The sequence below is a fragment of the Leucoraja erinacea genome, chromosome 20, assembly GCF_028641065.1.
Source record: "Leucoraja erinacea ecotype New England chromosome 20, Leri_hhj_1, whole genome shotgun sequence".
NCBI classification, from domain to species: domain Eukaryota; kingdom Metazoa; phylum Chordata; class Chondrichthyes; order Rajiformes; family Rajidae; genus Leucoraja; species Leucoraja erinaceus.
This window is the reverse complement of record NC_073396.1, coordinates 4,276,209-4,302,190: the sequence shown is the minus strand read 5'-3', so window position 1 is coordinate 4,302,190 and position 25,982 is coordinate 4,276,209. Positions and strand designations below refer to the sequence as shown.

The window sequence follows — 25,982 nt, the reverse complement described above, 5'->3', positions numbered from 1 at the left end:
GGAGAAGATGAACAGCAAGGTAAACACAAAGTGCTGTAGTAACTCAGCGGGACAGGCAGCATCTCAGGAGAGAAGGAATGGGTGTCGTTTTGGTTCGAGACCCTTCTTCAGACTGATGAACAACAAGTCCATTTGGTTTTAGATTATACCTCAAAATTGACAAAAGGCTAGTTTATAAAAATGTTTTATAAAACTTAATTTCTATAAAAAGCAGCTTTGCTTCTGCAGTTTCAGAGAGGTGGTACGGTGCAAATGTTCACTACTTTCAAATGTTGCTCCAGTCTGCCAAAGCAAATTATAATATTTACTGCACAAGTCTCTGACAGATCATTTTCTCTTGCGTATTTACATTTGTTATGCTTTTCCAGGCAACATTACAAATGCCTACAAATTTGCCCCAGATCTGGATAAACAGTAGCACAAAGTACATTATGTGGTGTATAAAGTGGGTAAAAACAAGATTCTTTTTTTTTTTTGAAATGCGACCTTTAGAAAAGAGTATAAAAGAAATTTAGTGGATAAACACAAACTTGGGTCGAATGATCAGCTTGCCATTGTTAGGCAACAATATTAATGGTTCTGACATGGTAAGCAAGTTATGGTCTCAAGAAGTTCTCAGAGCAGAGTAAACTGTGATCAATTGGGTCCAAACTAATTTGTTACACCTATTTCAAGGCTTCAGATATTTCCATATGATTTCTTTCCACAGAGCAGAATATTTAATTTTTTTTTAAAACACACAATGATGCATATTTGAAAGCCAATTAATCTCATGAAGAATCTGGATCAATTACAGATGTCCATTAGATTTGATACGGGGATTAAATCCAGACTTAATCAAACAATATAAATAACTTGATTGTGTTTGCTATAATTTGTTATTACACATTTTTTTTAAAACCTAATCACTGCTAGGTATCTTGGTCATTTTCAGCAAATGAAACGTTGAGAATATATTCATGTCAATGGGTAACTAACGCATCTATTGACACTGATCCCAATTACAGCATTGATTTTACGAGCCACTACTTAATATCAATAATTAAGATTTAGCTTTGCTAGTCATTTGTGGGCTATGACATGGTTTGAAAATGTTTTAAAACATCATTGCCAAGTTTGACAAAGTGATTCGTGAAGCACAATTCTCAGAGTTTGGTGCAAGCAAGCACTTAAAAAACAGTTTCAGTGTGGGGAAACAATATCATTTTGACAACAACAAGATGTGATAATTATCTTTGTGTTAATGACACGAAGTGCAGGGAGTCAGGACCACTTAAACCCCCCTCAAAAGGTAGGCTTTAACAGTAGTAGGAATTATCCCATTTTAAAATAAATTTCAATCTTACAGAGCCACTGCAGTCTATACCTCCAAACAACCATGTTTCTTGGTTAGAATGGACGCAGTCTTCACCAAGTGAGCCACACTCTGAGGATGCAGTTTTGCAAAGTGCAATGCAAGCGAGACAAACGAGCTGAACATCGTGGCACCAGGTGTGAGCATAAAAAGTCTCCGTGATAAACCAGGGCGGTAATATTAGATTTCAATCAATTAAAGTTTTGTTTTTTTCGGAGGGACCATGTGCACAAGTAATGGCAATTCAGCAGTACTCAGATGGTTTGTAGTAATTAATTATGCAAGTCAGCACTCTTAAGAGTCCTATTTCGGTGTTGCCAAGTCGTGTACTTGCCAATATCCCACTGCAGCATTGAGGAACTCAAGTCATCTGCTTCCCTCCCACTAATCCTGCAGAGCATTTTCGTTTAAATTAAGGCTCTTAAAATACCAACAAAGTCAGAATTATGGAAATGGCTGCTTTCTCCACTTCAGCCACCATTTATCCTACAGTCAGCTATCTTGTTTCCTCATTTAAAACCCGAGCTTCAGTTCAAGACAGGCTCATTATATTTCCCACTCTCCCATCAGTTTGGCACCTTGGAATTCTGTTTTTTTTTCTTTCCTGTGGAACACCCGAGAATATCCTCGCCAATGTAACCTGTTTCCTTGATTCCGGTTTGCTTTAGTCGCTTGTACCCTGCATCTGTGGAGTTGATGTGATCACAGCAAGACTGGAACCTGACCCAGCCGACTCTTCCATCTTAGGTCGCTTGGCGTCTGGCTCGGCCACGGACGAAGCTGAATGTTGCAGTTCTGTGACAATATGCTTGGTCACAACTACAGGCGAGGAAGATGTAGCCTGTGCAGCCAGGATCTGTAGTGGATTAGTGATGGCTGAGGAAGGGAAGAAAATCAGATTATAAAAAAAAAAGCATGTTTCTTTCATTTGGTTAAAAAATTAAAATAAACTACAAGCAGTGACGATAATAAAAGCAGAGAATGTTGGGGAAAATCGCAGTAGGTCCAGCAGTATCAGTGGCCTCCTGTGAGTTGTTTTAATTGTCCATCAACATTCACAGCTATACCCGGCAGGATTGCATTGTTTATAACATCTTTACTTTTAGATTTTTAAGACACAAAGCTGAAACAAGCCCTTCGGCCCACCAAGTCCACGACCACCCCATACACTAACATTATCCTACACGCCGAGGACAATTTTCAATTTTTTACCGACGGCAATTTACTTTACGTCTTTGGAGTGAGGGAGGAGACCGGAGCGCCCAGAGAAAACTCACCCGGTCACAGGGAGAACGTACAAACTCTGTACAAACAGCACCCAGAGTCAGGATCGGACCCAGGTCTCTAGCGCTGTAAGGTAGCAACTCTACCCCTGTGCCATTGTGAAACTAAATGCCTTTTAACTTCAATGTGGTCTTGCACTGTAACGATACCTACTGTGAACCCATATCAGTCATGATCTGTGCCTCCTACATGCCTTTTTACTGCGTTCATTAAGCTAGGCCTTGAAGCTAATAGTCATAGAGTCATACAGCATGGAAACCGTCCCTGCAGCACAACTCATCCACACTGACCCACCCGACCACATTTGGTCCATATCCCTCTCAACCTCTGCTATCCGTATCTATCCAAACATCATTTAAATGTTATTATACCTGCCTCAACTACTTCCTGCCATATACCCACCACCCTCTTGTGTGAAAACGTTGCCCTTAAAGTTCCTATTATATCTTTCCGCTCTCACCTTAAACGTACACCGAGAGGTGATACGATGCAAAATCACTCACGGAGGTGGAATATTCTGTTGCTAATGCTAATCCCCAGAAATATTTGATTAATTGATTTATTTGATTGGAATACATAGCATGGAAACACCGTCCACCAACAAGAGAACAGAACATCTCCCACAAACGTCTTATAAAATAGTAGAAATTAAATAATGTTATTGTCACAAACACAACCCAATGTTGTCTACTTCAAGGTTAACTATTTTATTGGACATCTGAAGCTCAAGTTGTATAAACTTCTTGCAACAAAGTTCTATGTATATTTATTGCAAAAACATAATAGTAACATTTATTAGCATTATTGATAATAACCAATAATGACGAATTGCTGCCTACTTCAGTTTTCATGTCAATGAAACAGCAGGGTTCCTAACGTACATGCAGATACTCCTCAATTTATGAACATCTGATTCACCAATTTTCATGATAACTCTTTGGGCTTTATGAATTTGATGTACAAATCCATTATTAGCTATAACAAATTGGCACACCACTCTCTATGCATGGGAATATAAGGTACCACAATGCTATCACCCAGCCTTTTTAATGTACAAAATTACATTAAACACAATGTTTCCCTAAAAGTCATCCCTTTTATAAGTTGAAGAATGGCTTTATGTAACCACATTGTCTTGGTCTGCTGCTAATGAAAAAAATATGTTGGAAAGAACTGCAGATGCTGGTTTAAATTGAAGATAGACACAATATGCTGGAGTAACTCAGCAGGGCAGACAGCATCTTTGGAGAGAAGGAATGGGTGACATTTCGGGTCAAAAAGAAGGGTCTCGACCCGAAACGTGGGGTGGAAGATTGCAACCTTCATGTGGTCCGCCCTGTTTCGACGAATGCAATCAACCCGGCGTGCACAATCAAATAAGATCAAATAGAACAAGTTGTCCTACAACTTTAGGCTGTGCATGACATACGCAAGAAGAAGAAGACCCGAAACGTCACACATTCCTTCTCTCCAATGAATAAAATATATTCTATATCTGAATATTAAAAACCAAGCGACTAAAAGACTTACTGTAAGTATTTCCTTGAAGGCTTGTTACAGGAACAGCATGTTTGCCATTCTGAGTTACTGCCTTCACTGGAAGTTGGTGCTGTCCCATGGAAGTTGCTGGTGCTTGTTGCAAGATGGTGACCATCTGCCCGGGTACATGTTGGGCCAATTGGCTGCTTACTGTCTGAATCACTCGACTGCCAGTCGGTACATTGGTAAATGTCATAAGGGATTTATCATCAAGGACTCCTGTAAACACAATTCAAACAGAAAAAAAAATAATAATAATTCTCCTCCACAGCTCACAATGTACACCTTGCATTCATATTGTGGTGCAAAATTCTGAATTTTACTATGAAGACCAATTTATAATCAAGTGGATATGGATTAATTATTAGGAAGGAACTGCAAATGCTGGTTTACACCAAAGATCAACACGACAAGCTGGAGTAATGCAGCGGGTCAGACAGCATCTACGGAGAAACGGAATAGATGACGTTTCTGTTCGAATCCGAAGACGGATCTCGAAATGTCACCTATTCCTTTTATCCAGAGATGTGCCAGCACTGCTGAGTCATTCCAGCATTTTGTGTCTATCTTTGGATTAATTATTGATGAAATGAAGTGTCAGACGGGAAAGAGTTTTGTGATGATTAATTTTGATATTGTGATATAGTGAAAAAATTAGTTTTTGTGTGCTGTCGTACCATACACGAGTACACAAGATTGTGCAAGAGAATAAGAGTGTAGAATATGGCCATACAGGGGACTGAAGAGGCTGAAATCTTGAGCAAAAGACAAGGTGTGGGAGGAATTCAACAGGTTGGGCAGCATCCGTGAAGGGAAATAGACAGACGATGTTTCGAGTCTGGACCCGAAGCATCATCTGTGATGTGCTGAGTTCCCCAGCAGTTTATTTCTCAGAGAGCAGTTACTGAGAAAGAGGTACACAAAACTGCAAGGGCCACAATGGATGGAGACTGGGTGATTGAGAATTCAACCCAAGCATATGGGTGGTCTGTTCAGGAATCTGATAACAGCGGGGAAGAAGTTGTTCTTGAATCTGGTGGCATGTGCATTCAAGTTTTTGTATTCCCTACTTGACAGGAGAGGGATGAATGGAGGGGGTGCGAGTGTCCTCGATTACACTGGATGCTCTCCTGAAGCAGCGGGAAGTATAGACGGAGTCGATAGAGGAGGAGGCTAGCTTGTGCGATGAATTGCTGATTATCAGACCATTAAATACTTAAGACGGGGTGGATATCACATTAGTGAGCGATCAGAGCAAAGATGATCACCGAGTTACTCCACAACCTGGCCAGGAATTGAGAGGAGCGTGATGATGCTCACAATCGTTGACAGAATAGTTATGACTGGAGTCACACAGCACAGAAACAGTCCCGTTAAGCCCACCGATCAAGATGCCACATCTACACAAGTCCCACCTGCCTATGTTTGGCCCATATCCCTCTAAACCTTTCCTATCCATGTACCTGTCCAAATATATTTTAAATGTTTGGTATTGTACCTCCTCTGACAGCTCATTCCATTTACCCATCACCCTCTGTGTGGAAAATGTTGCCCCTCAGGATCCTATTAAATATTTCCCCTCTTAGTTCAAAACATATATCCTCTGGTTTTTGATTCCCCCCTACTCTGGGCTAAAGACTCTGCGCATTCAACTTATCTATTCTCCTCATAATTTTATACACCTGAAAACTGGTGTCTGCACCAGTCTCCAAACTGGAAAGAATGACGTGTGGAGAGAATCCTAATATCAAGTAGATTAAAGAGTTGTTTGAATGAAAGCCATGAATTACAGCATCATTTCCGGATGGAAAGACATCATAAAAGCTCACACCAAAACTTCCTACAAAAGTAATCCAGAGACATCCAATTCCCAATTTTCCACAAAACGCTGTAAATTTTCCCCTCCGATTTTCTATGCAATTTCCTTCTGAAAACAACAATGCAATCGGTTTAGGTTACGATAGTTAATGTGTGTGGAACATTTACTCGGGTCACTCAAGGGAATTTTTGTTTTGCATGCTATCCAATTAAATCAAATAATACTGTGCATAAATACAATCAAGTTACACTCAAGTACAATAGGTGGAGCAAAGGGAAAGATACAGTGTACGATATTAGTTTTCAGCATTGTCACGCGTAGTTCCGTAGACAGAATCCAACGTCTGCAATGAGGTAGCGGAGAATGAACAGTACCACAGCTTATGGATGGATTGTTCAAAAGCCTAGTAACAAGAGGGGAAGAAACTGCCCGAGCCTGGTGGCGCGCACTCAAGCTTTAAACATATTAAAGGTTTTTAAAAACCACAATCGTATAGAAACCAGAAATAATTACCTTTCTGTTCACTGGAACAATCTTGTATAATCTGCCCACCGATGTGGCTCGGATTAGTTAGGATGTAACCATTTGAGGAGTTAGCTGATGTGGTGACCACTCTGACCATGGTTACAGTGGGAGCTTGCTGAAGCACGTGAATGGCATGGCCAGAAGACTGTGGGGAAGTTATTAGGGAGGCAGGCATGTAGGCCACAGATTTTACAACACCAGGTGGTTGGGGAGGCACTGCCATTATAACAGGCTGACCACTAACGGGGGAACCTAGAGAGAGGGAAACAAACATCAAGCCTTCAGATTCAACCACAACATTTACATGTAGAAGAGAACAATTAATCTCACGTTACGAGTGCAGATATAAATTTCCCCACAGTTTTACAATGCAAAACACTGATCCATCTAGTTTTGCTCCTCTTCTACTATCATTGTAAAAAGGAACCTTTCAACCTCTGCACTTTGATGTTCCATTCCTTTAAAAAATGTCAGCATCTCGATATTGTCAATTTATTATTCAGGCTGACAATACCCAGCTCTCCTCCACCAATTCTTCCTTACCCCCCAAAAGCTCTGTGTTATTAAGACAACGCTTTCAATACCTCCTCCTGGAATTTCTTCCAATAAAACTGTGGATTAACCTGAAGACATCGCCTCCGAATCCCCACACACCCAGTGGACTTAGTAGGGAGGCAGCATTTAGGCCGCTGATCTTGTTACAGCACCCTTTGACTGAGGTGCAAAGAAACCGGCCAACTCCCGACACAAATTCCTTGCCACCCATTTCATCCACCATCCTTACTACGGTCTCTGACTGACTGTTAGCAATCTCCGCATCCCAGTCAGAGCCATACAGAAACACAGTAGGGATACAGGCCATTTTGCTCAATTCATCCACGATGACTAAGATGCCCCATCCACGCTAGTCCCATTTGACTGCTTTAGGACCATATTTAAACCTTTAATGTTAACTTAAGCTACCTGTCAGGAAAAAAAGTAAAAACTGTGTCCACGTGTCAGGTCAACTAGGAATCCGGAGTGGCTAGCCTAATGGGCTAAATAAGACAGTTATTCCCAATTTCTCTTCAGCTAAGCAACCAAGTGTCACTGATAAGACAATGATTCCAGATTTAACTTATGCCCAGCTGTGGATAAGAACATTTACTCCATCAGGGCAGTTCACCAAAGCATTGCGGCCTAAAAGGTCCCAACACTTGCAGTTCTCAACCTGCTGCGCAAGGTATCGTGCAAGGCCGTCACTTTCTGGGACTAAAATAAGGCAGCCAGTTTACGATCATACAAAACACAAGGTGCTGGAAGAACTCAGTGGGTCAGGCAGCATCTGTGGGGGAAATGGGCCGACGACGTTTTGGTTTGGGAGCCGAAAAATCCCTTGCGTCTCTGTTTTTCATCGGAGAACCTTACTAATCATGTTTAGGATTTCCCAGACAATCGTATTGACAAATAAATTACAATTCCTGAGCAGTGGAAGAATCCCGCAGGTGGGATTAGAACACAGGGGAAGGGTTTGGAAAAAAATGGATAAACTGTAAACTGAGTGCATACAACATTAAACCTAATTAGCGTAACAAATTAAAACAGTCCTAATTGTGTGAAATCCTACAATCAAATTAAAGAGATTGTTCAATGTGGCAAGTCCCAAGGCTGGAGTAAAGATAGAATTCTCTGATGTAACGAGGCATAGTTACCTGGTGCACTTTGAGAGTAACGAACCTCTGGCACTGATGCCAGCTTGGAGCTCGTGAAATCGTGGTCGTGAGAGATAGGCGATCCTTCACGAGACAAACATTCAGGTGTCTGCAATCCACTTGAATGAGGAGAGAGAAGACCTGGGTGGCTAGGAGAAGCAGGGGCACTCCTGAAATATTAATATACATGTTTATAAAATGAGACCTCCGTGAAACGCTAATAAATTTCTATAAGCAATGGTGTAAGATACTGGTTTACACCAAAGATAAGACACAAAATGCAGAGGTAACTCAGCGGGCAGTGCAGCATCTCTGGAAGAAAGGGATAGATGACGTTTTGGGTCAGGTCTGAAGAAGGGTTCCAACCCGGAACATCACCTATCCATTTTCTCCAGAGATACTGCCTGACCTGCTGTGTTACTCCAGTATTTTGTGTCGATGCATAAAAAGTGATATCTATATGGGTGTACAAATAGAGTCATAGTCATAGAGTGATACAGTGTAGAAGCAGGCCCTTCGGCCAAACTCGCCAACACCGGCCAACAATGTACCAGCTACACTTGTCCCACTTGCCTGCGCTTGGTCCATATCCCTCCAAACCCGTCCTATCCATGTACCTGTCTAATTGTTTCTTAAACGATGGGATAGTCCCAGCCTCAACTACCTCCCCTGGCAGCTTATTTCATACACCCAACCCCCTTTGTGTGAAAAGATGACCCCCTCAGATTCTTATTAAATCTTTTCCCCTTCACCTTGAATGTATGTCCTCTGGTCCTCGATTTCCCTGCACAGGGCAAAAGACTGCATTTACCCAATCTATTCCTCTCAGAATTTTGTACACCTCTATTAGATCTCCCCAAATCCTCCTGCGCTCCATGGAATAGAGACCCACCCTACTCAACCTCTCCCAATAGCTCACACCCTCAAGTCCTGGCAACATCCTCGTAAATCTTTTCTGAACCCTTTCAAGCTTGACAATATCTTTCTTATGACTTGGTGCCCAGAACTGAACACAATATTCTAAATGCGGTCTCACCTACGTCTTATACAACTGCAACATGACCCCCCAACTTCTATGCTCAATACTCTGACTGATGAAGGCCAAAGTGCTAAAATACTTTTTGACTACCTATCTACCTGCGACTTGATCTTCAAGGAATCATGCACCTGTACTTCTAGATCCCTCTGCTCTACAACACCACCCAGAGGCCTACCATTTACTGTGTTGGTCCTACTCATGTTTTACGTCCCAAAATGCAACACCTCCCACTTCTCTGTATTAAATTCCATCAACCATTCCTCCGCCCACCTGGCCAATCGATCCAGATCCTGTTTCAATCGTTCACAACCATCGTCACTATCTGCAAAACCACTAACTTTTGTATCATCAGCAAACTTGCTCATCTTGCCGTGTACTTTTGCATACAAATCATTGATGTAGATAACAAACAGTAACGGGCCCAGTACCGAACCCTGAGGCACACCACTAGTCACAGGCATCCAGTCTGAGAAGCAACCTTTCACCATCACTCTCTGCTTCCTTCCATGGAGCCAATTTGCTATCCATTCAGCTCTCTCTCCTTGGATCCCATGCGATCTAACCTTCCAGAGCAGCCTACCATGCGGAACCTTGTCAAATGCCTCACTGAAGTCCATGTACACAACATCTACAGCTCTACCCTCATCAACCTTTTTGGTCACGTCTTCAAAAAAATCAATCAGATTTGTGAGGCACGACCTCCCTCGTACAAAATCAGCCCTTGCCCATCCAAATGCCTGTATATCCGATCCCTCTCCAGTAACTTACCAACTGCGGATGTTAAGCTCACCGGCCTATAGTTCCCAGCATTTTCCCTGCAGCCCACTAGGGCCCTGTACAACTGCAGAAGGACCTCTTTGCTCCTATACTCGACTCCTCTTGTTATAAAGGCCAACATGCCAATCGCTTTCTTCACTGCCTGCTGTACTTGCATGCTTACTTTCATAGACTGATGAACAAGGACCTCCAGATCCCGTTGTACTTCCCCTTTTCCTAACCAACTTGACGCCATTTAGATAGTAATCTGCTTTCCTGTTTTTTATACCAAAGTGGATAACCTCAGATTTATCCACATTGAATTTCATCTGCCATGCATCTGCCCACTCCCCCAATCTGTCCAAGTCACCCTGCATTCTTATAGCATCCTCCTCACAGTTCACACTGCCACCCAGCTTTGCGTCATCTGCAAATATGCTACTTTGAATCCCTTCATCCAAATCATTGATGTATATTGTAAATAGCTGCGGTCCCAGCACCGAGCCTTGCGGTACCCCACTAGTCACTGCCTGCCATTCTGAAAGGGACCCGTTAATCCTTACTCTTTGTTTCCTGTCTGCCAACCAATTTTCTATCCATGTCAGCATTCTACCCCCAATACCATGTGCCCTAATATTGTCCACTAATCTCCTATGTGGGACCTTATCAAATGGTTTCTGAAATAGTGTTCAGGTACACTACATCCACTGGCTCTCCCTTGTCCATTTCCCTAGTTACATCCTCAAAAAATTCCAGATTAGTCAAGCATGAATCCCCCTTCGTAAATCCATGCTGACTTGGACCGATCCTGTTACTGCTATCCAAATGTGCGGCTATGTCATCTTTTAGAATTGACTCCAGCATCTTCCCCACCACCAATGTCAGGCTAACTGGTCTATAATTCCCTGTTTTCTCTCTCTCGCCTTTCTTAAAAAGTGGGATAACATTAGCTACCCTCCAATCCACAGGAACTGATCCTGAGTCTATAGAACATTGGAAAATTATCACCAATGCATCCAAGATTTCTAGAGCCACTTCCTTAAGTAACCTGGGATGCAGACCATTAGGCCCTGGGGATTTATCAGCCTTCAATCCCATCAGTCTACCCAACACCATTTCCTGCCTAATGTAGATTTCCTTCAGTTCCTCCGTCACCCCAGATCCTCTGGCCATTACTATATCAGGAAGATTGTTTGTGTCCTCCTTAGTGAAGACGGATCAACTCATCTTCCATTTCCTTGTTCCCCATAATAAAGTCTCCTTTTTCGGTCTTCTAGGGTCCAACTTTGGTCTTAACTATTTTTTTTCCTTTTCACAGAAGAAGAAGCTTTTACTATCCTCCTTTATATTCTTGGCTAGCTTCATCTTTTCTCCCCGTATTGTCTACAACCACAAAGGCCATAGAATAAAACATGATAACAATTTCAATACATTCTAAATCAAAGCGATGTCCATGAAAAACAATGAGATTGGAAATGATTAAACAATATCCCCAGGAAAAATAAAATATAAACAGCTTCATTTCCTACTAAATTAATACAGTTTGGCACATCTGGAGAACTAAGTGAAAAATATCAATTGTTGGGTAAATGTTCATTTTTATTTAATGGTAGGGGGCATTTTACAAAACACAATAAATAAGATCCATAACCAGTTGACAGCATTAAGAAAAATCATCTTCAAAATACTGATTGGTACGTCGCAACATTGGCCATGATAGCTCGAACAGAACTACCGATTTTGGATGAATACTCCACCATCTCTACAACATTGAACTGTTGGTTTTATTGCTCCTTGAGAATCGGAAGCATCTCAAAACAAGGCACTTAAGAGGACCAGGTTCAATCCTTTAATTAATCTTATTATTGAACAAGCAATTGCATGCGCAGATTTAGGAGGTTTACCATTTTACTGGACTAAACCAAAATGCTAATATTTAAAAATTAGTTCTGCGGTCAATCTCTGAGGAATGCGTTGGTCGAAAGAATTACGAACCTGAATTTTAAAATAAGACATTACAAACCTGAAATTAAAAAGTGACATCTAAACAAACCAATTTTATATAAAATGAAGTCATTTCACTGTAATTAAACTCACCAATCCTCATGCTTAAACCACAAAACAATGAAAAGCATCATGGAGACACAAGGAACTGCAGCTGTTGGAATTTTGCGTTGAAAACAAAGTGCCGGAGTAACTCAGGGGGTCAGACAGGATCTCCGGAGAACGTGGATGGGCGACGTTTCAGGTCAGGACCCTTCAATACTATCCTGCTAAGTTACTCCAGCACTTTGTATTCTAATAGAAACATAGAAAATAGGTGCAGGAGTAGGCCATTCGGCCCTTCGAGCCTGCACCGACTGCCATTCAATATAATCATGGCTGATCATCCAGCTCAGTATCCTGTACTGGCCTTCTCTCCATACCCCCTGATCCCTTTAGCCACAAGGGCCACGTCTAACTCCCTCTTAAATAAAGCCAATGAACTGGCCTCAACTACCTTCTGTGGCAGAGAATTCCAGAGATTCACCACTCTCTGTGTGAAAAATGTTTTTCTCATCTCGGTCCTAAAAGATTTCCCCCTTATCCTTAAACTGTGACCCCTTATTCTGGACTTCCCCAACATCGGGAACGATCTTCCTGCATCTAGCCTGTCCAACCCCTTAAGAATTTTGTAAGTTTCTATAAGATCCCCCCTCAATCTTCTAAATTCTAGCGAGTACAAGCCGAGTCTATCTAGTCTTTCTTCATGTGAAAGTCCTGACATCCCAGGAATCAGTCTGGTGAACCTTAATGAAAAGCATCATACTGCTGTGGTATAAGGACACAAAAGTGTTATTTAACCAGAAAAATGATTTAATCTACTGAACATCTTTTGTAAACCTTGATCTTCAAGCTGTGATTATAATTTTCCTATATTTTACAAGGAAGAAGCATTTCAACTGGTATAAACCATTTCCAATGGAACTTGGCTCACATTCATCAACTACTACTAATATGAGAAAAACTGTGGAATGCCATAACTAATATTGGTGAGGCGATTATCCTTGCATCAGAAATGCAGTACTTAACTATGATGTTGTAAGCTTTTTAAGCAGATCTGAGACCAAAATGGCTCAGAATATTTGAAGAGGAAATGTCTCAGAGTTAATCAAGCACAGATTGAAAATCCACGACTGAAACTAAATGAATAAACATGCTGCAAGAACGGATAATAGAATCCAGAGCACTGAAATTGAAGGAAATCGGCTGGATGCTATCGTGGAAGCTGAGTGTGACAGAAATGAGAATGTTTGACAGATAAGTGAAAGAGCAAAGGTGGACAATTAGTGATGTTTACATTAGGCAGTAGTGAAAGTATAGGAATCTAAGGAAGTACAATAGAGAAAGCAAGATGGTATAAGCATGTTCAAAGGAAACAAAGAATACACGGGAACAAGAGTTATTAAAACAGCACTATCTGGGAGGCAAGGCAGAAAATGAAAACAAGGTAGATATACACAGTGGAACAGGACAAGAGTGAAATGATTTGAATGATGATAATACATATCATGGAACCTGGTGCGGGCTAGACTGAACAATTCTGGGAAAACGCTGGAGGTCAATTGCTGTGTCAGTATTTAGATCATTAACTATCCTGAAGTGATTTACCAGATTAGTCACTCCGCCGTCAGCTCGCTTAGCGCTCAGCATGCGCTCATTGGAATGTAAGCATTAGTGAAATTAGCATTAAAATAGATCATTGCACCAAACCCACACATTAGTGGCAGTACCGCTGTGTCCAGAGGCTGCTACCACACTCACGTCAATATAACGGATCGCTGCATATTGAGAGAACGACAGAGAACTGAGAGAGCGAGAGAGGAAGAGAGCAAGAGAGAGAGTAAAAGGCAAGGTAGAAAAAGAGAGAAAGAGACAAAGAGGAAGAGAGAGACAGAGAGAAAAAAAAAGAGGGAGAGGGAGAGAGAAAGAGACTTGGCATCTTAGCAATGTGGTCACTCAGTTATCTTCTACCTATACAATCTCGGATAATCTCCACCTCAGAGGTTCACTCCACAGAGCTGTGGGGTGGCAAGATCACCATCTCATTGCTGGCCAGCACCAATGGAAAGGCTGGGGTTGGCACAGCAGCACACAGCATGTGTAGGTGCCTTTGTTTTGTTTTTTTATGTATAGGGGATACGTACCTGTGCTTGTTTTGATGTCAGGATCAAGAGCATCATAGCAAATCAATGCTTTTCTCGTAGCAGTAATTGAGACAGCAGAATGATAAATAATCTTACCGTATACAATTATGTTCAAGTATTGGAAAGGGGAAAAGGAAAATGACAGTGCATGTCACAATTTCTCCCAAGATCACACAAGTGTTGGCGCCATGGCTACAATTTCTGGCATGAAACTTGAATAGCTGTTTCTAACTTTAAGGTTATAAAGAGGAATAACCCGCACTTCAGAGGAAATAACGTTGCCAGATTTACCTATCAGATTCTTTATTATCATAAACATCACATTTAGGCCTGCTCTTAAATGCTTTATACTTAAGGATACAATCAGGTGTGCATTGACTGTGTACCAACGGCAATAACTAAAACTAACTACGTATTTAGAGGTATTTCCAACTATCAAAAACTATTGGTTCCAAGAAACAAGAAACCCATCTTCCTTTTTGGCTAGCAGAGCCAAATTGGAAACCAGTAGCAATCGCATCCAAATTAGGACCACATGGTGGCACAGCAATAGAGTTGCTGCCTCACAGCGCCAGGGATGCGGGTTAGATTCTGACTACGGGCGCTGTGTATGGAGATTGCACATTCTCCGTGACCACGTGGGTTTTCTCCGGATGCTCTGGTTTCCTCCCACGTTCCAAAGACGTGCAGGTTTGTAGGTTAACTGGCCTTTGTACATTGTCTCTAGTGTGTAGGATAATACTAGTGTAAGGGTGATTGTTGGTCGGCGCGGACTCGGTGGGCTGAAGGCCCCGTTTCCACGCTGTATCTCTAAACTAAACTAAACGAAAGTGGAACCTACTTCTATGTTTTTTTTTTAACTTGATGTGCCTTGGGCCACATGAAGAAAAATGCCAGCAAACAAAATATATGTAAGGAAAACTGGACTGCATCTAAAAATGCAAAATGAAAAAAAAGCTTATATTCCACATTTGTCATATTTACCACAGGCCAGCCATTCAGAGGACAAATGATGTTTAATAATTCCATCTGTATCACAAAATTTGGCATCTTCAACAACCACCAGGGCTGCATTAAAATGTTGTTAATCATTCGCACTATCTTGGATTAAATACAATACTTTCTGTCTCAAATGGAAGTTCAAAACCAGCCAAAATCTCGCTTGATAATGAGAATGGGCGTGGAAATAAATGGACGATGCTATTTCTCTATCCCGCCTACTCTTTTACAATTTCAAAGAGATGGGTATAGAAATCACATCCATCACAGTGTTCAGTGAGCAAATCGATACAGTATAATTACAGTAGGAACAAGGGAAAACACTTACTCAGCTCTGCACACAGCCAGAGGACAGCACAAGGGAAAAAAAGGCAAAGAGTCAGCACCACTGCACCATATTCTGCCTTTTTCTAAGAGCATTTGTGATTATTTGAGAAACCACAACTCTTTTGGGATTATCTGTTCCTCAGCAGCAGTGAATTTTGGAACAGAATATTTCAAGTAATAACACACTGGTATTTACATCTGCAGTAGGTTATGCAGCATGAAGCACGCGCAGTATTTTCTACACAGTTCCAGAGCAGTTGAGATTATCTTTATACCAAAGCATTCCTCAGCTTGACCTTGTCACGTCATAATTTTCTCTGTGGAACGGCATAGGCATGGAATAACATACGGCCTCACCACATGACTGTACAGTTTCTTCTATCATAGAAGTAAGCTGCATATACTTGATAATTTGAAAGGAGTATTCAGAATAGTCAGCCCTATGTTGATCAGTTTTTTATTTACTGAATTGCTCGAAGTATCCTGTGAGTTTATCCAAAAACATTCCACAAATTCAAGAACATTATGTCAATATGACTTGAACTGCAAAAAGGTGTAGCTTCCAACCTGGAGGAGATGGGTCCAAAAGGCGTCCTAAAACACGACACCCCTCGCTGCCTGCGTTTTCGGAATGCCTGTTCCACTAACTTTGTTTCTGATGATGGGTCAATTCTCCAGAACGACCCTTTTCCTGGTTCTTCCTGCGACCGTGGCACTTTGATAAAATACCGATTTAAAGAGAGGTTGTGGCGGATGGAATTCTGTCCCAGCGAGGAAAAATTAAGAATATTGAATGTTTAACTGCAACAAAGTGAACAATTAAGCACAACAATTCTGGATCACATACAGTTCAATTAACAGAAATCATTTTAGATGCATGGGCAGCTCATTACAAGGCAACACAACTTCTCAGTGCAGAAATTTAACAGAATCAAAGAGCATAAAAACAGGATGATCGGTGCCAGCTCTTTACAAGAGGTAAAACTCTTTACAAGCCAATGACTGTCTTGCACTTAGCCCAGAGCCGTGCAAGTATTTCCTTTTTAGGTATACCTTTAATTCCTAAACATGTTTATATGGGCACATATTAAGAACAATTTATAGTCCACTGTAAGACTCACTGTCCCTTGTGGAATTTGTGTTTAGGGTTATGATTGTCACGTGCACCAAGGTAAGATCAAAAGCTTTGTTTTGAGTAGAAACATAGAAAATAGGTGCAGGAGTAGGCCATTCGGCCCTTCGAGCCTGCACCGCCATTCAATATGATCATGGCTGATCATCCAACTCAGTATCCCGTACCTGCCTTCTCTCCATACCCCCTGATCCCTTTAGCCACAAGGGCCATATCTAACTCCCTCTTAAATATAGCCAATGAACTGGCCTCAACTACCTTCTGTGGCAGAGAGTTCAAGAGATTCACCACTCTCTGTATGAAAAATGTTTTTCTCATCTCGCTCCTAAAGGATTTCCGTTCTATCCTTAAGCTGTGACCCCTTGTCCTGGACTTCCCCAACATTGGGAACAATCTTCCTGCATCTAGCCTGTCCAACCCCTTAAGAATTTTGTAAGTTTCTATAAGATCCCCCCTCAATCTTCTAAATTCTAGCGAGTACTATTCATTCAGATTGTATATACTATATGTACATACAATTAAATCAAACTCGAGTATAATAGCGGAAGATACAGAGTGCAGAATATAGTTCTCAGTTCCATAGACTGATGCGCTACAATTTATCACATCTAAGTATGATATGCACCTCTTGTACAGATCTTGCTTCTGGCTGCGATTACTTACGCACTGCAGTTTTTCACTGAACTTATCTGCTGAACAATTGGTTCAAATACATATCCTGCCTTGCCGATTTCATAGAGACTTGTGGATGTCTGCAGAGTTGTCTGATCACAGGATGGAACCACAGACCTTTCTGACTTTTACACTGCTTTTCCTCCCGATTGCAATCTTGCCATTATTTTGAGGTTATTTCCTTCTTCCTCGCCATTTTATTTTAGGTTATTCTTTTGAAAAACATTCCACATTTTTGATATAAAATGAGTGATATAGAAATTAGAAATATTTAGGTGAGAAAGGAAAGATTTAATAACTTGGAATAATTTTGTCAAATTTTAAAATGGAAGCAGCCTGCCCACAGACACATTTTATACCTGCCCCCGAACATTGCAAATGGACTCCAAAGGAATGTTTTAATCCGTCATTTAGAATTCAGTTAAAACTTGACAAAGGAGCAAATCTTCTCAGGGAATCTCACATTTTTCTCCTCTGTGATTGTTAACACCAATTTTAAGCACTAAATCAAAAATGTAAACCAAGAAATGTAATTCTGAAAACCATTCAGGGTAGTTTTCATTTGTATTATCTTCACATTCCCAATATTAGAGCCATGTTTTAGATGGGGGAGTAGCACTGGCTTTTCATCTCTGTGATCATGATATTATAACCTCCAGATTGCTATGATAACAGTGTTCCTTCCAATGGTTTCAATGGGGTAGCTCAAAATGACCGTTGAATTTTATGAAGAAGGGTTTTGGCCCGAAACGTTGCCTATTTCCTTCGCTCCATAGATGCTGCTGCACCCGCTGAGTTTCTCCAGCTTTTTTGTGTAACCGTTGAATTTTATGAGTTTAGTATGAAACTTAACAAATGTTCATTATTAAATATTAATATATATATATATATATATATATAATATATATATATATATGGTATTTTATATAAAGGCTTGTAGTCTATTTTCAACAATTGCCATATAAAACGAGCAATCATGACCCAACACCTTGCGTCCCTATTTGCTGCATTTAAATCACTGTCATTTTAAGATGAGCTTAGCACAAGCAACAGTAAGACAATTCTAAAGTCTAGCTAATCCAAATAGAACTTTTGAACATCATTCACACAGGGTAACAAAGTTAATTAATCATAGAAACATAAAACAATAGGTGCAGGAGTAGGCCATTCGGCCCTTCGAACCAGCACTGCCATTCAATATGATCTTGGCTGATCATTCAAAACCAGTACTCCGTTCCTGGTTTTCCCCCATATCCCTTAATTCCCTTAGCCCTAAGAGCTAAATCTAAAGTCCCTGTCCCACTTTCCCGAGTTACTCACGAATACTCCCGAGTTTTCCCCTTGATTCACACTCGGAGATGCCAGCCGTAGGTACTCGGGGCTATTTTCTTTTACTCGTGGACATTTTACAACATGCTGAAAAAACGTCCCGACTTACCCGATGCCCCGAGTACCTACGGCTGGCATTACGAGCCTCAACATAATACCTACGGACTCCTACGGAATCGCTACGGACATTCACCAAGTTTGAAACTCGGGAGAATTTGTGAGTAACTCAGGAAAGTGGGACAGGGGCTTCCAGTGGATTGGCTTCCATTGCCGTGTGGCAGAGAATTCTACAGATTCACAACTCTCTGGGTGAAAACGTTTTTCCTCATCTCAGTCCTAAATGGCCTACCCCTTATTCTTAAACTGTGACCCCTGGTTCTGGACTCTCCCAACATCGGGAACATTTTTCCTGCATTTAGCCTGTCCAATCCTTTAAGAATGTTATGTTTCTATAAGATTCCCCCTCATCCTTCAAAATTCCAGTGAATACAAGCCCAGAGGACCTATTCTTTCATCATATGTCAGTCCCGCCATCCCAGGAATTAATCTGGTGAGCCTATGCTGCACTCCCTCAACAGCAATAATGTCCTTCCTCAAATTAGGCGACCAAGACTCCACACAATACTCCAGGTGCGGTCTCACCAGGGCCCTGTACAACTGCAGTAGGACCTCCTTGCTTCTAAACTCAAATCCTCTTGCAGGCCAACATGCCATTAGCTTTCTTTACTGCCTGCTGTACCTACATGTTCACTTTTAGTGACTGATGTGCAATGACACCCAGATCTCGTTGCACCTCCCCTTTTCCTAATCTGACACCATTCAAATAATCATACACTTATACGTTTCTACCCCAGTGAGTACACTCACCTGCCATCCTTTGTCAGCTGTCCTGTAGTAAGGGTAATGCTTCGTGATATGTGCATAGATGCCGCTTAGTGTTAATTGCTTGTCTTGAGCAGAAGATATGGCCTGCACAATCAGCTGTGCATAGGAATACGGGGGTTTTGAATCATCCTGGACAAATACAAAATCATTGAAAATACTGGAATATATACACTCATGAACCTTTTTAAAAACATATCAGGGTCGAAATGAAATAAAATTATTTTACAAGTTCACAAGTTATAGGAGTAGAATTTGTCCGATCAAGTCTATGCCACCATTTAATCATGGCTGATCCTTGTCTCCTAATCCCATTCTCCTGCCTTCTCCCCATAACCCTTCACACCCATTCTAATCAAGAGTTTGTCCATCTCTGCCTTATAAATATCCACTGACGTCCTCCGCAGCCCTCTGTGGCAATGAGTTCCACAAATTAACTACCCTCTGACTAAAGAAGTTCCTCTGCACCCCCTTTCTAAAAGAGCACCCTTTAATTCTGAGGACCATAGGTCCTAGACTCTCCCATCAGTGGAAACATCCTCTCCACATGCACTTTATCTATGCCTTTCATTATTCTGTAATGTAATATAATTTAGTAATGGAATATAAAAATTCGGGCGGCAGTGGTTAAGTGGTAGTTGCTGCTTTACAGCGCCAGAGACCCAGGGTTGTCCTCAGAAGTAGCCCTGTCAGGGGCAATTTGAAGGGCAATTAAATGCTATTTTTGACAGTGATACCCAACAATCCTGTGAAAAAACAAAGCAAAATATCCTGTAGCATAATGATTCTGCGATATGTTAATGCAGATTAAGATCTACAATTGAAGAATGATGTAGAAACAAGGAACTGCAGAAGCTGGTTCACAAAAAAAAAGATACAAATTGCTGGAGTAACACAGCAGGTTAGGCAACATCCCTGGAGAACAAGGATAAGTGACCTATCAGTTTGGGACCCTTCTTCAGACTGAGGGGTCCCGATCTGAAATGTCATCTGTCCATATTCTCCAGGGAAACTGCCTGGTCTACTGAGTTAATTCCAGCACATTATGTCTTTTTTTTTTGAAGTATAATGAAATCAATTAATACATTTAATATGCAAATGCTTACATGCTCAGCTCTGCACTTCAAGTCTAATGCCGACCCACAAGCACTAGTTAGTCCCATTTACCACATTTAGTACATATCCCTCTAAACCTTTTCTATCCATGTACCTGCGGAAATGTCTTTTAAATCTTGTAATAGTACCTGCCTCATCTACATCTTATGGCAGCTTCTTCCATATACCCACCAGCCCGTGTGTGGATAAATTGCCCCTCAGGCCCCATCTTCCCTTTCTCACCCAAACCCTTCTGGTTCTTGATTGCATTATCGCAGGATAGAGGATTCACCCTATCTAGTTCAACCTCATGATTTTATAGTAAAACAGGAATGTTTTTTTGGGAAAGCTGCCAAACCATTTACACATCACTGTCTCCAGAAACACATAAAAGGGAAGAGTACAACAAGAGTTGGCAAAAATGCTGGAGAAACTCAGCGGGTGAGGTAGCATCTATGGAGAGAAGGAAAAGGCGACGTTTCGGGTCGAGACCCAAGGGTCTCGACCCGAAACGTCGCCTATTCCTTCTCTCCATAGATGCTGCCTCACCCGCTGAGTTTCTCCAGCATTTTTGTCTACCTTCAATTTTTCCAGCACCTGCAGTTCTTCCTTAAACAGTACAACAAGAGAGGTGAGATTCGCACACGTAAAACTTTGCCAACCTTGGGGCTATCACCACCAGATGTTTCTGCCTGTTGCTCGGATGCCGCCTTCTCGGCAAACGCTGCAGCTAGCTGTAGATCTCTTGTGATGTTGCGTCCAAAGCGGTAACCAGAGGAGCCGGCACCTCGTGGGCTCACAGGACAGGAATTGGGAACACTGTTCAAAGCAATTTGAGAAACACATTTGGTCAGCAATTGCCACATCAATAAATGCAAATCAATCAAAAGATCACAAAGCCAAAAAGATCACTATCACAGAAATCCTTACATGCACAATAATTGGAAAGATGTTAACATAGATTTCAAAGTTTTATGATGCCAATTCAGTAGGTGCATGTTGGGCTGGGAGATTGCAACCTTCACGTGGTCCGTCCTGTTTTGACTAATGCAATCAACCTGGCGTGCACAATCAAATAAGATCAAATAGAACAAGTTGTCCTGCTACTTTAGGCTGTGCACGCCATACGCAAGAAGAAGTAGGTGCATGCTAACGATGAATATTATCAGATTATTTTACATGACCATAGTGCATTTGAGATCCATCTTTTCTCCATGGGTGATATTCAACAGGCAGCCACCAACAATTTACAATTTTTCATGCAGTCTACTCTGTCAAGCCTAAGTACTCTTTACAATTTATTGGATCATATCCAACATTTCTGATCATGACCACAAACAATTTTCTATATTGTTCCTCTCCTTCTCAAAATGGCAACCACACTTGTGTTCTTATCATGCACCATGTTTTCCAGATTATTTCCAATCATTTTTGACACAATCCTACACCTGATCGGGCCTCATTACCTGCGGAACATTGGCAAATGGAATTTCATCCTGATGAGTGCAAGGTGATGTATTTTGAGAAGTCAAGGATGGGTAGGACATGTAAATGGAAGGGCACTAAAGAATGCTGATGAACACAGAGACTGTGACATTCAAGTCTATAATTCCCCGAGAGTGGCAACTGGGGTAGTTACGGTGTTGAAGAAGGTAAATGGCATGCTTGCCTTCGTAGGTTGGGGACAAAATAGAAAGGCTGTGATGTTACGTTGCAACTTTACAAAACACAGATTAGATTGCACTTGGAGTATCGTGTGAAGTTCAGGATGCCACACTAGAGGAAGGATGCGGAGACACAAGAATCTGTGGATGCTGGGAATCTTGACCAAAACAAAATGCTGGCCGACTGAATGGGCAGATGATGTGAAGGATATGATTACAATGGGGTTATTGAAGAGGAGGTTCACCAGGATGTTGTCTTAATTGGAGAACTTGTTATGGAGAGAGATTGGATAGGCTTGGATTGTTTTATCTGGAGCAAAGGAGACAAAGGCCTGATATGATAAAGGTATATAAAACTATAAGAATCATAGATAAGGTAGATAGATACAGGGTATTGGTTTAAGGTCAGAGGAAAGACCTTTAAATGGTTTTTGAGGGGAATATTTTTCTTCTTCATACAGAGTTTTTGATATCTGAACTCGCTGCCAGTGGTGGAGATATTTTAGACAGGCACTTCAAAAAAACAAGGCATAGAAGCACATGGACCCAATGTAGGTGAATGGGATTAGTGCAGATAGACAAAAATATCAGTATGGACATGTTGTGCCGAGGGCTTATTTCTGTGCTGTATAAACTCTCAACCTTTGTTGTCAAGAAGGCTGCTCTCATAAATGTTCTTTTCCAAGATTTCCAATGACATTTTTTCAAATATACTCAAAATACAAGCAATTTTCAGACAATAGGGAAGTCACACATCATTGCATTCTTGTACAACTTTCACTTGATTGGCACTCTTGACAAATATTCATTATTGCACCAGTTAATATTAAATCCAAGCCAAATTATCCATTTCCAGTGATCCAAGAATCATCACAGTTGCTTCAAGAGCCAATAAAAAGGAGCAAAGCCAAGTGATGACAGAGGACTCCACTCACAGTGGAAGACATTGGTGACATGAAAATCAGAAATGTAACTAAACTGGTTACCTTTGTGCTGTTAACAAAGCACATTGACTAAAATGACAAAGCCTCAATCATATTCCAAATCCAAGTTAATCCAAAATATCAAAAGCACAGGAATTAACCATGATGGAGTTTGAAGAGGAAGACAATTTCCTTTGATACACCTGGCTTTCCCACTATGCTTCATAGAAAAACTAGGCAGCCAATTTAGGCACAGCAGCAACTGGAATGAATATACAGCTAACGCAGGATGAGAGATTATATGACTGGACACCAGATGAAATTGTCTATTCCCTTTGAATATTCCCATAAGATTGTTTCTGCAAGCAAGGATGGCACATCAAGCCAACATAACAAAAAAACTTATACCTACACAGTATATGGTTGACACAAATAAATATAGATATACAAAAATATTAATAGCACATTATTACTCAAGGGTTACCATGCTATATGTTTTTCTATTGTATTAATGCTAAAATGCGTAATTCCAAAGAGAATCAAAAAAATCGCTAAAATTATTAATTTCTACTCATCATGTTCTGCTCATTCCTTCCTCCCCACAACTTGGTCACGCCCTCACACCCCAAACAATTATAACGGCAAGAAATGTCTATTTGATTAACACAATGCAAAAGTTGTCAACAGGTGGCACCCTCAACACAGCTGTTAAGTTCTTCATGTTGAAGAACAAGCAAGCAAATGCAAAGCGGTTGAAAAAAAAACCTGACGTTGTTCAGCCTGAGCCAACAATCTGGACATTGTTGTTAATATTTAAATGAATCCAAAGCAAAAGAACCAGAGAAGAGAGGAGGCAACATCAGTTTATGATCATGATGAACACATTATAGTTCGGCACATGGATATGGAGGGATATGGATGATGTGCTGGCATATAAGAGTTGGTCTTCACATCATGTTTGGCACAGACATTGTGGGCTGAAGGGCCTGTTCCTGTACTGGACTATTATATGTTCTATGTTATAATACATCCAATGTGTGCAAGGTGACTTTAGTTTAGAGAAACAGCGTGGAAACAGGCCCTTCTGCACCAACCAGCGATCCCCATCCAATAACACTATCCTGCACAGACAATGGACAATTTACAATTTTACGAAGTACAAATCTGTACGTCTCTGAAGTGTGGAAGGAAACTGGAGCTGCCAGAGAAAACCCATGCAGGTCACAGGAAAAATGTACAAACTCTGTACAGACAGCACCCGTAGCGAGGATCGACCCTTGGTCTCTGGCGCTGTAAGGCAGCAACTTCAACCACTGCGCCAGCATGCTCTAAAACAACACGGTAGAAGTCTGCAAAATATGTTATCAAAGGGAGAGGTGCTTTATGTTTCAGTTACAAAATAAATTACAAGCTCACGAGAAGCACAGCATTTGCTCCCACCTTAAAATAACAACCTTCAAACTGTACACATTAAAAGTTGCATTGTACCATTATCCAGACTCTTGGGTCATTTCCAGCAACAGTGTGCCAGTTTTTAAGCAGGATGTTTTTTTTGGTTAATGATCTTCAGCTTCCTTTATCCGAGTTGTTACTTCATAATGAATCATGATTTCAAATCCCTCCATGGCTTCACCTAATCTACTCTCCTTTCCCAACCTCCTAGTCATACCAACATCTCCCAAACCTCTCCATTCTAACACCACCCTTATCTTGAGAAAATAAGCTCCAAGCTCTGGAACTTCCTCCGCGAATCCTTCCTCAGATAAGATTCATATCTTTTTCCCCCCACATTTGGGCACTTGATCTACTGTCTCATTTTGTGCCTCTATTTGTAAAATAATGTCCCTTGGGATTTTAACTGTTTGCAGTCACTATGTACTCGTTTTCCATAGTCTATAATCTGCAGGTCTGCAAACCCATGAGGTTGGTTGTGTATTACTAGGACCTTTATTAAATATAGTGCGTCCTTCAGAGTGTACTTCTCCGAATACAAAAGGAAAAAACACATTCTGATAATATAGAAAGCACCAACACTAACAGCTGATGAGGTAAATAGTATGGATATGTAAGGCTCCTATACGAGGGGGAAAAAAGGACAAGCTGAGATGAAGCACATTTTGTGGTGCATAAAATGAACAGTATATACCAGTAGGGCTGACTGGCATATTCAACGTTCTAGTTTAATGCAGATTATTACTGGATCAAACGAACATTGGAGTATGGCCGTGTTGTAAGCTCTGTAATTTTACCTTGAATACAGACACCTAGATCCAGCCGTTTCCTACTTTTAATGGAAAATGAACATGAGGTGATTATCATTGTTTTCACATCATTTTTCTAACCTGGTTCAGTACATTGACAAACACAGAACGTTACCAAGCTGCTGGTATCTAATCCTTAACTGCTATGTGAAAACACCACTATCTGCTCAGCAAACAACATCCAAAGGTTCAAAGCGTAGCTGACAAAATCAAAACATGGTGCACCCAGAGTTTAGCTTGCTCACCACCTACCTCCCTGTTCCATATACGGATGTGTTTCGTGCTCGGCTCTTTAACGCATGCCCACACATTTCTTCCGTCAGTTCAATACAATTGTAGTACAATCATTGCCGAAATGTCGCCTATCCCTGTGTTCTCCAGAGATGCTACCTGACCCACAGAGTTGCTTAAGCACGTAATGCCTCAGCTCCTATTTTGTACATCCTCATCCACTCCCTTGTCGCCTTCAGGCTTGGATGCTACAAAACTTTTACTGCCATCCTC

At 41.1% G+C, this 25,982-nt stretch overlaps 1 protein-coding gene across 1 annotated transcript in view; it reads right to left on the bottom strand.

Annotated features, from left to right (window-relative positions):
- Positions 1 to 1,962: 1,962 nt before the first annotated feature.
- The window catches only part of foxk1 (forkhead box K1), a 61,706-nt gene continuing 37,686 nt past the window's right edge, over positions 1,963 to 25,982 (bottom strand). The window contains exons 3-9 of the mRNA XM_055651032.1: positions 21,293 to 21,449; positions 19,521 to 19,667; positions 16,088 to 16,281; positions 8,213 to 8,382; positions 6,510 to 6,773; positions 4,169 to 4,396; positions 1,963 to 2,230 (exon numbers count right to left, since the gene is read on the bottom strand). Of these exons, the coding sequence (XP_055507007.1) occupies positions 2,019 to 2,230; positions 4,169 to 4,396; positions 6,510 to 6,773; positions 8,213 to 8,382; positions 16,088 to 16,281; positions 19,521 to 19,667; positions 21,293 to 21,449 (1,372 nt within the window). The 3' untranslated portion in view covers positions 1,963 to 2,018. The remainder of the gene's footprint in view (positions 2,231 to 4,168; positions 4,397 to 6,509; positions 6,774 to 8,212; positions 8,383 to 16,087; positions 16,282 to 19,520; positions 19,668 to 21,292; positions 21,450 to 25,982) is intronic.